The sequence below is a fragment of the Bidens hawaiensis genome, unplaced genomic scaffold (genome assembly GCF_021521415.1).
Source record: "Bidens hawaiensis isolate Kalapana, Puna unplaced genomic scaffold, B.hawaiensis_p1.1 tig00037795_1, whole genome shotgun sequence".
Taxonomy (NCBI): Eukaryota; Viridiplantae; Streptophyta; class Magnoliopsida; order Asterales; family Asteraceae; genus Bidens; species Bidens hawaiensis.
Window position 1 is genome coordinate 107,254 of NW_027496622.1, and position 13,312 is coordinate 120,565.

General features: G+C 33.8%; 1 protein-coding gene across 1 annotated transcript; it reads left to right on the plus strand.

Moving 5' to 3' along the window:
* Positions 1 to 5,966: 5,966 nt before the first annotated feature.
* On the plus strand, positions 5,967 to 7,072 carry LOC143589775 (uncharacterized). The gene has a single exon (XM_077070444.1). It carries the CDS (start codon positions 6,333 to 6,335, stop codon positions 6,933 to 6,935), a length of 603 nt encoding a protein of 200 aa, XP_076926559.1. The 5' UTR covers positions 5,967 to 6,332; the 3' UTR covers positions 6,936 to 7,072.
* The last annotated feature ends 6,240 nt before the right edge of the window (positions 7,073 to 13,312 follow it).

Consider the following 13,312-nt stretch of genomic DNA (forward strand, 5'->3'; position numbering starts at 1 on the left):
CCAAGAAATAGATTTGTAAGATGAACGTATTTTAAAAAGGCCAACGACACTTGGTATATAACATTTGCCTTTTGGTGCTACGGTAAATTTATTCAATAAAATGGGACAAAAATAAGAATGGTGGGAAGGATTTGTGGAAAATAAATCTCAAAAAAATAACAAAAAAATTGTAACTCAAAAAAAATAATAATAAGCACGATTCCTCCGTCTTAAGCCTCCACGTTCTAGAAAAAACAACATTGTGGAAAAAAGATCATTGTGTCTTTTCATTTTATCATTTTATTTTGTTGTTCATTTTCGTCTTTAATTGTGTTTTTTTCCTAAACATTGTGTTTTTTTTTTCTTGATATTGTCTTTTACTACTCAATATTGTATTGTATTTTGCTCGACAATGTGTTATATTGAGTTAAATGATATTTTCATATATATGGTTTGTTCAATTACACAACTTTAGTACCGTTTTTGAATTCATTGCAACTATATACTTTACATTTCAAAAAATGCCATTTTAGTTTTTTTTTTTTTATAATTAAACCTGCCTATTTTGTCCATTAATTCAGGGGTAAAATGATCATTTATTTTTTAATTTCTCTTTTTTCTTAATCTTTGAGTTAAATGTCATTTTCATACATGAAGTTTGACCAACTTGCAGCTTAGGTATGTTTTTAAAATTTTTTGTAAATGAACACTTGACGTTTCAAGAATCAAGATTTTCGTACTTTCCGCTGATCGCATCTATTTAAAAATTTTCGAATAGTTTGATATTGGATATCCGAAATTTCGTATTCGGGTAGTGATTTTGAAAATTTTATGATAGTTTGGATAGTCGAACAATTCAAAATATTTTTTAATTATTAAATAATAAATATTATTTATACATTTTTGATAGTTTGGCTAATCTTCGGATATTTTAGATAAGTTTTGGATATTTCATATATTTATTTAGGTATTTTGTATGATTTCGTCAGATATTTCGGATATCTGAAAGATTCCTAAATTGATGATTATGGAATGATTAGCAACAGAGGTGGTTGAAGCACCAGATTGAACTTTTGTCTGTTGTAATAGAATCATGAGATTATTGTAGTTTTGCTGAGTTATGGTTTGTTGTTGTTCAGATTGATTCCTATGACCACTTTTCCCTTGATCTTCAGCAAGATTAGCAAACTTCTTAACTTTGGTAAATTTGAAATCCTTGGGAAAACCAATGAGCTTATAACACGTACTTATTGACCGAATGCCCATTCTTTTGCAATGAAGGCACACCAAGGTTCTTCTATTCTATCATGTTGCCCCACTGGTGAGACCTCCACTTCTCGCATTCATATAGGCAGAAGATGCAATAAAATCAGTGGTGGTATGAATCTCCTTTTATTTCTCATCTTGTATGAGGATACCATAAGCATGATTGATAAAAGAAAGTGACTGCATCATCAAAATGTTGCTTCTGATTGTGCCATAGCTAGAATTAAGACCAACAAGAAATTGAATCAGCCTTTGGTCTTCTTTTCTCTTGGCAAACAATTGTGCATCTCCACATGTAGAGGAGGGAATAGTATTAATAGCATTCTAACTCATCCTAATTTAATTTCATCTTGGTAAAGTATGTTGCAATATCACTCCTACCCTGAATGATTTGGCAAATGTTCTTTTGTAACTAATAACACTTAGCACCATTTGCCTGACCATATCAATTGTTCAACTCATTCCAAAGAATCTGAGCAGTTTCAACATACAAAACACTATCATTGATATCATGAACGAGGTTGTTGAGAATCCTTGATATCACCATATCATTGCAACGCTGCTAAATTGCAAGATGAAGCTCGTTAACCGGCATAGATAAAGTATTGTTAATGAAACCGAGCTTGTTTTTAGCAAACAAAACACTCATCATTGCTCTTTTCCATGCACCGAAGCCAGTACCATCGAAAAATTTCGAACAAGGGTCATACCAGGATGATCTGAAGGGTGAAGGTAAAGACGATTCGAATAATCGACAGACATATTCAGAAGAACAGAACTGTACGAGTCTGTCATTGAACATAACGGAACGAAACAAACGCACGAGAAGAAGAAGCGAGTAAAAACAACTTATGCGCCATATAAGGTATACGGTGTATAATATACACGAATAAGATATACGGAGAGTTATACGTTTAAAAGGATATACAGATAATGGTTATACGGCATGTAAGTTCATACGCTCAAAAACTTATACGCCGTATAAGGGAGAAATGGACATTTTGCAAGTTTTTTTGAGTGAGAATGAAGATGAAATGAATAGACACTTTAGGAAAAGTTCAAAGCTAAGAATATGACATGTTGTGAACTGTTGGCAAGATTTGAACGGTTAAATCTTCTAGAATGATCAAGGAAAAATCAATTCACAAGACCGATCAAAGAAAATGATCAAAAGATAAAAAACAAACAACAAATGAATAGAGAAAATTGGTGAATCAAAATAAACCGGTTGAAACGAAGAGCGGACGAGAGAAAACCGGCAAATCAAGATAAATCGATTGAAACGAAGAGAATTATTAAGAACTCTGCTTTGATACCATGTAATCGTTGAAGAACGATGACAGAGAAAGAAAAGAAGCATGAAAGAGAAATCTTATTTCATCATAATAAAATTTACAAGAATAAAAAATTACAAGAACAATAAGCAAGAAAACAATATCTACCTATCTATAAAAGAGTGGGTTTTAAAACAACCTTTCTTATATTTAACCAGGAGCATTTAAAGTGCCACATGGCAAATTCTAATCATTTTTAATTAACTTTAATTAATTAATTCAAAATTATTAATACAAATTTACAAACGCATATTTACATACTAATTCAAATCCAGATTGCAGTTCTTATTTAGAGATATGAAACTCACGATTCTAACCCTAGCAATCAACTAAACAGGTAACTATCAAACCGTCTTAATCTTATTCATATATTTAATCATCTCATCTAAAGAGATTCAATCCGATTTACAGCTTCAACTGGATTTAATCGATCCACCTTCACATCACAGGATAAATCAAGTTCAATCGATCAATCTTTTTAATTCTATTCGCATGTTCAATTGCTAACCCTAATAATCGATTTTAGAAGTTTATCATAATGTTGTTTGTTTACCTTAATCGATTAGATTTATTAATCCTAAATTATCTCTCGCTAATAGTCGACCTCATAACATCTCATAATACAAAAGGGAATGTTGATTAGGGTTCAATAAATCTTTGTTTGATTTGATTTGATTTTAAATTTTATTTTTTTTGTAAATTTATTAAATCCAAGACACAACATGTTTGTTAATTGATTTCATAGTGTGTAGGTTCATGAATAGCACACGTCTTTTAAATATATTTTTAGCCTATATGTTTGGCCACAAAGTAATGTGTACTTAATCTGTAATGGTAGGGGTGTTAGGGATTATATATCTCCTTTTTTGTTTGATATCAAATAAAAATTGGTGTTTGTCTGTTTACGATTGCTTTCCCACCATGATTATCAATTGTTACTTGTAAGATAAGCAATTTGAATTTTCTTACCTTATGAGTCCAATTGCATTAGAAATAAGTTTATATAAAATTTAGTAATGATATGTTTTTGATTCGTTGCTTGAACATAACCCCATTTGGAATAAAAAACGCAGATTTATTCCTATAATGAAGTATCTTTTTTTCTTATAGTTTAAACTGCTCTGTTTGACCAACCAGTTGTGTTCGAGCCAACAATTGATGACACTACCCGAATAATCAGGTTTTGGGTTAGTTATTCAATCCTGTTTAATGGATATGATCATGTTCGGGTTGGCCCGTTTAATAAATGGGTCATGTTTATTTCACAAGAAATCATCAAGTAAAATGTGGTTGCCTGCAAGTGTTGGTTGGAAGGAAATGCACCAGAAATCCGAGTAGAACTTTAACAAGGTACATGTTATTTATAAACTTTTGAACAACTACATTGTGATTTGCAAATTGTAATGTTCATTGTTTTTAGGACTGATTACATGATTGTTTTTAGAACTACTAACTTGATGCATACGTTAGGGGTGCTTTCCAACTTGGAAATGTGATGGAAATGAAACACAGATATGAAAGATATATCATATTTTTCATTTCGTTGTTAGAAACTTTTGTTTAACTAACTCTCCATAACACCAAATAATTTTTTGTTTGGCAGATTTGCAGTATTTGAACAAACATAAAGGAGCATATATGGATAAACGTAAACGGACACAAACGAACAAATTTGTTTTTATTAGATATTAGGGTGATGTAGTTTGTAAAGAAACGTTCACGAACATAATGGACGAACAAAACATGTGTTCATCTTCGTATGTTTAATTAAATGAACACAAATATTTGTTCATGTTTGTTCCTTTATTAAATTAACGAACTTCCCACCGAACCGTTTACGAGCAACTTACTGAATGTTCAGTTAGTTTACTGCCTAAAGGATCCATGTTTTCTTGTCTTTGATTTTGCATCTAATGTTTTGTTGTATCTGATTTTATATATGATTATATGTGGACATGTGGTATCATTTTTTGGTTATGTGCCAATATTGTTTTCAATTTACAAATGTCTAATAATTTGAACCATTTTATTTTATTTTCTGGTTGATTAGATGGATACGTACCAGAAGGTTGAGAAACCTATAGCAAAGAAACCAATTGCTGAGAATGTGATTCGTATTACTAGCCAGGGAAGGATGAGAAACCATATGCTATGACTTTGCTTTAGGTGAATCTGTTGGTTAAAATAATTGTATCATATTTTGTTCGTATAAGGATTTTGAATGTTGAATCATTAGCGTCTTGCAGTATTTTATGCGTATTTTGTTTCAAACTGTATAAGGTATATATGTATGTGTTGGTTCAGCAATGTACTTGAGACCTCTTATGAGCTTACCTTTTATTAAGGCGGATTTTTTGTTCTACTGTGGCATGGATTGAAAATTTGAAATACAAATTGTTTGTACATTTGATAAGGATTTTTCTTAATGGTGTTGTGTTTATTATTTAAACCTTCCACCTCTTTTTTTTATGATGGAACACCGGGTTTGCCAAACCAAATGTTGTTATCATATAATAGCGTAAAGTGTTGTATATAAGAAATTATTTATAGACTTTGAAATGTAATTCTATGTTATTTATGTAATACATAATTTAGTATTGTTATACGGATTTTTTTGCATTTGTTCATTTTTTATAATTATCCAGCCCCGTGTAATACACGGGTTTTTAACCTAGTATATATATATATACATATATATATAGCCTAACATAGCCGCATATGTTCACAACTAATAAAAGGGACTAAATTATACTACCTAGTAAACCATGTACACAAACAAATATACACATAACCATAAATTTTTAGGCAACCTAGCTAACTACTAATATAAACTCATAACCTAAGTTAGAATAACTAATCAAGATTTTTATTTACTATATGGTTATTTGAGAGTTCACATACAAACAGACGCTTATGTAACAAGAGTGCATGCAAGATCTGTGTGTTAAGCCCACCGATTAGGCTCATGTTAGCATAAATAATAGGATTAAAAAAGGCTCAAACTAAAGCATGTAGCAACCAGGATTCGAGCATGGATAGAGTTGATCCTGAGGATTCAAATGACCTATGCGATCCGTAAAAAGGCCCTTTGGATATATGAATAGTAACATCTTGTACCTATTGTAAAAGACCAAAGTATCATTTCATTTAACAAAGGAAATCCAATGATGCTAATTAGTGGAGTTAATATATTGCAACGAAAATGAATACCATATACTGAAAATCGCAAATTATAAATCACTAGGCTGAAATAACAATTTTAGCAAATGGTAGGGATAAAAGACACAATGTACTCAAACTTTTAATGGTAAGAAGATTAAGATTAAAATAATATTAATATTTAAATTTCCAAATTTAATGTTGTAGCCTAATCAAGTAATCAACGCCTCTCTTTTTATCTTTGAAACCAAAAGTTGGCAACTTGTGGATTACATTTTGTCAATAGCAATATTTCCTCCGATTAAACAGTGATTAATCAATCCAATCCATCCACCTTTGAAACATGTTCATGATAATTGATTAACACCCATTATGTTTCACCTTTAATGTAATCGACATCGTATTTGTTTTCAATTGCATTTAGGTTGTCCAATCTTTCCAAATTTCTTGTCTCCAACTGCATTACATAATCTAACAACCCTATTAACATTTTGTTTAATACGTTTATTTCATTTTATATGTTTTATATGATTGTTAATATCACATATTAATTGTTGTTTCGATGATTTATAGGCCAGGGAACTTGCGTTGGAGATGTCCGGTGGTTTTGGGGAGACGGCAAGCAAGCCAACCCAAAGCTCATCGTTCTCAAACAATAACGGTTCCAACAATGGCGACGGTGGAAACTTCGATTGCAGCATATGTTTGGATTTAGCTCAAGATCCTATCGTAACATTATGCGGACACCTCTTTTGTTGGCCATGCATATATCAATGGCTTAATTATCACTCACATTCCAATGAATGCCCCCTTTGTAAAGCCTTCATACAAGAGGAACAATTAATCCCATTATACGGTAGAGGAACAAGTTCGTCGGATTCGCAATCTAAATCCCTTCATGGCGACAATATTCCAAACCGTCCTACGGGCCAGAGACCGGAGCCAGGCCCACCAGCAGATAGGAACCAGCTTCTGCAACATGGGACTGGATTTATAGGTGGTTTTGGGCCTGCAATTACTGCAAGTTTCGGGAACATTACGTTGTCATTTGGTGGTTTTATTCCTTCAATCTTCAATGTTCAGATGCATACATTAAATTATGGAGGTTTTCATGCATTTCAGAGGGACCAGCGTCATGAAGTGTCACCGCTTTTGATTGTTGGTCTTCTTTTTTTGTGTGCTCTACTTTGGGAATGAGGTAAATTAGCTACCGGTGGTCGGATTATTGGTCTTTATTATTTGTTTGTGTAAGTGTTGTGTATCTTCAAAAGCTTTTGTGCAAGGATATGTAACAAACATTGTAACATGAATATGATATGATAGCACTGTTGATGATTGAGGAATTGTAATAGTGTATATATATAAGACAAACTCAAAACATATAGTTTTATAACATGTAATCTTGCCTAGACATATGCACGGCATGAGATCATCTTTCTTCTCAATCAGAACCAAATGTAAATATTTTTTTTCCAAAATAGCATGTGTTGACTCGAATCCATTTAAACTCGAACCCACTTTGATCCAAAATCCAATTTGACGCGAACCAGTTTCAACCCAACTCGCGTAACATCCTAAATATTCTAATATTAAATAAAGATAGTTGCGTTAAATTGTCGTGTGTTAAATAATTAATTAGTGTTAAATAAAGAAGAATGATGGACTTGGATAATTAAAAAGGATTAAAGGGTAATGGGCCTTGAGTTCATGGGCTTTAAGGGATATAAATACCCCTTAAACCATTCTAAAACCCTAAATCCTCATACTTTCCATCTTATTCTCTACACACTCAAAACACACACACACCCTACACCACTATATACGGCCGAGAGAGAGAGAGGCGCGAGATCCGAGCCAAGCGAACGTCGATTCTTGATAGATCCTCATAGTGCAAGGTAGATACAAGGCCTAAAGTTCGTAACCAAGCTAAACCGTAACCGTAAAACACGTAAAGGTATGTTCTTGATCTTAAAGTTTACGTTTTTATAAACGTTTAGCCTTGAAACTTAGAACGGGATTAGATCGGGTGTAAATGAAACGTAAAGTTGTAAACTTGATGATAAAACGAACCTAATAAACACATAAACCTGTGCGGCTCGATTAAAAGAAAACCCTAAGATCTAGTTTGGAACGTTTTAGCTTAAAGGTCCAACCTTTATGCGTTTTTGGGCCGAATCTTATTAAAAAATGACCAAAGGAATGATCGCGGGTTGGTTAAAATCATAACCAAGAATTAAACGATAAAACTGAGACGGTTATAGAGGTTTTCGGGATGAGCCATAGCTGCAACTGAACAACTTCGCCTGCAAGCTTAAGTTCGCTTGCAAGCAAGTTCGCCTACAGATCAACTTCGCTGTTGATCAAGTTCGCTGCTGGATAAGTTCGTTTAAAGGTTAAGTTCGCTGATAGTTAGGTTCGCCAGATACTAAGCTCGCTGGCAAACTTTTCTTGTTGTTAAGTTCGCCTATCAACAAGTTCGCCAGCTGACCAAGTTCGCCAAGCTTAAGTTTGCTGGACTCCAAGTTCGCCGAACATGATAATGCTTAAGTTTGCTAATGTTTAAGTATGCTTAACATTTAAGTTCGCCTATGTTAAGTTCGCTTAAAATGCTAAGTAAAAGTAATCCAGTACTAGGCCACGAATCGGGCTAACGAATGAGTAGGTGAATAATAACTTAAAATCCTAATGGAAAATGTGTTAAGACAGTTAATGAAAATAAAATTTTTCCAAGCTGACCTGGCAGCTTAACCCCAGCTAGGGGCTGCCGTCCCTAGAACCCCACTGCCAGGGGCGCTGACCCCTGACCCCCGTTCGTTGTGGGTAATAACTAAGACTAGAAAGATGATATGAGTAGTGATAGTTAATTGATACGTGTAATTATTATACAGTCAGCCGTGCACAACTGAAGAAAGGGATTACCATTAACGGTGAACGTAACCGCATTCAGGTGAGTTTCTAGCCCCATTTCCTTGTTATGTTTTCGGGGCTGTGTGCATACTCGATGTGAATGTTAATACACTTACCTTAAATGGTAAGTGTATGTCTTATTGACGATTGTGATAGTTATGTATGTATGCTTGACAGCACGTGAACGACCTTCGGGTATTGCACGTATTGTTAAGGTAAGTATAGTATGGTATGTATGAAATGTGTATGTGAATAAGGGAGTATGTACGATTATGTTGTGTATGGTATTAATTGTACATATATGATAATGAAAGGTAAGATAAGGTTAAAGGGTTGCATACCCTAATAATATATGCGAAGGTTAAAGGGTTGCATACCCTGATAATATATGCGAAGGATAAAGGGTTGCATACCCTAATAATATATGCGAAGGTTAAAGGGTTGCATACCCTAAAAATATATGCGAAGGTTAAAGGGTTGCATACCCTAATAATATATGCGAAGTTTATAGGGCGTAATGCTCTTTAAAACGTAAGGTAAGTATATGAAAGAAAGAAAGTGCGAAGGTAAGTAAGTATATTATAAACGAAAGTATGAAGTACGTAGTTATGAATGTATTGTATGCTATGTGATTAACTAGAACTCACTCAGTGTAGCTGACTTTTAGTAAGCACACAGGTAAGTAGAATGAGGCAACTCGCTTGAGGGGACACGTGGCATTGAATAAGAGGCTGGCATCGGAAGACTTAAGACGTGTTATGTTTTAATTACTTAGTTTTTGAAAGACAAGTTGATTGTTAAAGACAAGTTTTGGATTGTTATGAAATGTTTTATGAAAGTTTTTATGTTCCGCGAATGTTTTAATTAACTTTGATATTTAGAACTGTGTTTTTGAGTAAATCCAACACCAAATGTAGGGCACCGGTAACGGGGCCTTACAACTCGTTTTGCCAGTGCATGGCAAGCATTTTGGATCAGCAATTTAAAACCTAGGTTTGCTCAATTGCATGTCCATTATATTTAGGGGTGTTCATCGGATCGGATAACGGATTATTCGGGTTATTCGGTTCGGGTTATTCGGATTTGAAAATTTTTGGACCCTATCCGAAATTCGATCCGATCCGAATAAGGAATATTCCTATCCTATCCGTATCTATCTGAATTCAATTCGGATTGGATTCGGATATATCCGAATAATCCGAAATTATCCGAATAATCTGAAATAAACCTAAAAAATATTCCTATTTTTTGTTCATAACATTTAATAGTTTAGAATCACAATAAACATATAAATCGGAAAATACGAATTACTCTTAACACAAATTTTAAGTTTAAACTTCAAATAATAGTCTAATAAATATACCAAACCGGAAAATAGCACTAAAATTATGTTTTTTATTCGGATTAAACGGATATCCGAATAACCCGAACAATCCGAATTTTTTAAATTTCCATATCCGAATTAGTTATTCGGATATTCGGATTGATCTGATCCGAATATCCGAATAAGAATTCGGATCGATTTATTTGGGTTTCGATTTCGGTTCGGATTTCGGTTTTTTTCGGATTTCGGATTTCTTGAACACCCCTAATTATATTATTGAATTGTTCATACTATTCATAACTCTGCATTTTATAAACATTTGTGGTAAAAGACCTTAGCCTAAGTCTTTGGCTTGATCTACGTAACGGTATCTGATGTACTGAATGGGCGATATAACAATCAAGTGTGATTAATCTTTCTCTTCATCTTGAAGCCGATTATAACATGACAAAAAAAACTTATGGATTGTAAAATTGTAACTATGGGGAAGGTCATGTTTAAGTTACATATTCTGCCAACAGAAACATATTATGGTGCTTAAAACTGACAACACTGCCTCCATCATCATGACACGAAGGCCATAAGGGCAACACTGCATGGAACATGATCACTTGTCAAGACCTTTCCGTCCACTGGTCGTGGGTCTCGTAACTTTAATCCTTTTAATCTTGGCCATATGCCCATAGTTACGCATGTTTAAAAGTTTGAGCCTTTTCAATCTTGTTTTCATAAGAGTTTGCAACTTTTGAATCATCTCAACATCAATTTGCACTGCTAGAAAATTGAGTAATTGCGACCAAAATTTGCCACCGAAAAAAAACGGTAACAAATATAATTTACAGAACGATTTAGCAAATTTGATACCGAAAATGCCAATCAAGTGATACGGTATCTAAGCGGTCGAAACTTTTGCAACCGTTTATTTTCAGTGGCTAAGCGGTCGGAGTTTTTGCAACCGTTGGCTAGGCGGTCGGAGTTTTTGTAACCGTTTGCTAGGCGGTCGGAGTTTTTTGCAACCGTTTGCTACGCGGTCGGAGTTTTTGCAACCGTTGGCTAGGCGGTCGGAGTTTTTGTAACCGTTTGCTAGGCGGTCGGAGTTTTTTGCAACCGTTTTCTAGGCGGTCGGAGTTTTTGCAGCCGTTGGCTAGGCGGTCGTAGTTTAATATAATGTAGCCACATTCAGTGTTTGCCGGTTGACATGGAAACTACATAAATACATAACAGATAGTCATCGTTACATAGATTCATATAATGAGGTTAAACCTACTATTTCAATAAGGAATTAAATTTTCACCCTAGCGTTGACCGAGTTGAGTTTTACCCTCGATCCACTTTGTGTACCGTACAAGTTTATTGCACTACAATTCTTGGCCTTAGAGATTCAAGGTAATAGCAAGTCATTGTTTTCATTTGCAGTACACCCAGCACCCAATGATTTCTGAAAAAACAAAAACCAAATTTAGACAGATAAATAATAAAACTTGGATTTCAATTTGGATGGTTTTGATAATTAGACCCGGGATTGTAGGGAATCAAGATGATGTCATTGTCCTTTTTGTTAAACAACCGATTTGCAATGCTTCGACTAGAATCATCAATATTTTTTAACTTTGATTTACGTTCATGTGGCGAGGCTGTAGTCAGGCTCACAAAAAAACTTTTATGATTTATTTTTGACCCGTTGTTGATTTGCTCAAATAAGTGTATGAGAAGATACAAAAACTAATCTGATTGAATAAATTGTGTTTTACGAACAATTATTTATATCAAAATGAAGTACTTACATCATATAAGTTATAATGACAAAACCGGTAATCTCCTGCAATGTAAAAACTCTTTCAAAATCATACGTAGATAGGCATATGCAACTCTCGTACCCAAAGAGATCAACTTCACACCACAATTTTATATAATCAACCTTTGAAAATTTTTCATCCACCATCATTGCAATCATTATCAAAACACCACTTTTCTCAATTCTTATCCTCGTATTCCTCCGTGCTCTCGTCATCTTTTTTTGCATTATCACCTTTTCATTCTTCTTTTCTTTTATTTTCCTTTCTCTCTTTTATTTTCCATTCTCTCGTCATCTTTTTTTCTTTTCTTTATCTTTTTTTTTCAATCTTTCGTTTTCTTTGTTGATCCTTTTCTGTTCCATCATCTTGTTCGGTTGGTTGTTCATTGTATTTTCCATTCTCATCAAGTTCTCTTAGCCGTTTTACATTTTTTCCCATTGGTACTTTTGGCACCACTTTTTCCTACAAAAAGAAATTTGATTCAACATTTTATTTTTACCAATCCGAGACAATTCCAGCGAAGAACAAAACGCCAAATTTGGGGATCAAAGCAAGTAAACAACATACGGAATTCATTAGTTCAACAGACATGTTATAAAAGGTTGTCTATAAATATGTTAAGGACTCTGAATTGGTTTGATTGACCAAGGAACTAATGAATTCATCAGTCCAACAGACAATCAGGTTCAATCCTCAATTCCATGTAAAAAATATCATATTTTTCTTTATAGTTAATGCTTAGCGAAGTGTTCATCCTATATTAAAAAGAAACCCTTGTAATCAAGACTTACATGCGATTCTTAATCAAGTGGTTCGTTTTCAAACTCTTCTTCATGGCCCCCATGTGGCAACTTGCGGCTTCGGAAACACTATGTTTACCTTTTTTAAGTTTCTCTAGCTCATCTTCAAGTTTGTTGAACCGTTCATTGGTCTTCTTTTTCTCAGTGTCCAAGTACTGCTTAACAGTCTTGGATATAAAAAAATATCGGTTTTGTGTTACAAACTTGCCCATTCCGCGCACATGTCCACGTTGTTCGTTAGTACTCAGGGCCTCAGTGAGCACATCATGTGTTCCACATGATTCATAATGTCCCGAATGATGTGGCTCATCCTATAATTGGGATAAATTAAACATTTAAGAGATCTTTCCATAAAAAAGAGTAAATGTTACCACATAAGATGTAACCTTTTTTAAAGCCCAGTTAGACATAGGCATGTTTACAATCAAATTGTCCAGCTAGCTATTAAGAGTTGGCCCAATCTGTTTTATGTTAATTCTTTTATTAATTATTATTTAGGGCCCATGCCTAGACCTTGTGATTTTACAATGACTGGACATGAAATAAATTTACAATTTTATTAACAACCATTTGGACGTTTTCATCAAAATCTCCTGTTTCTTTTTTCTTGTTTTTTTCCACAACGTTGCCCTATCAATATCCTCTTCTATCTTGCCGGTTTGTTGCATATAAATAGTCAAGTTTACAAATATGAATTAACACGAATAAACAAATACAAGCAAACTATTCGATTAATTTAATTCATAT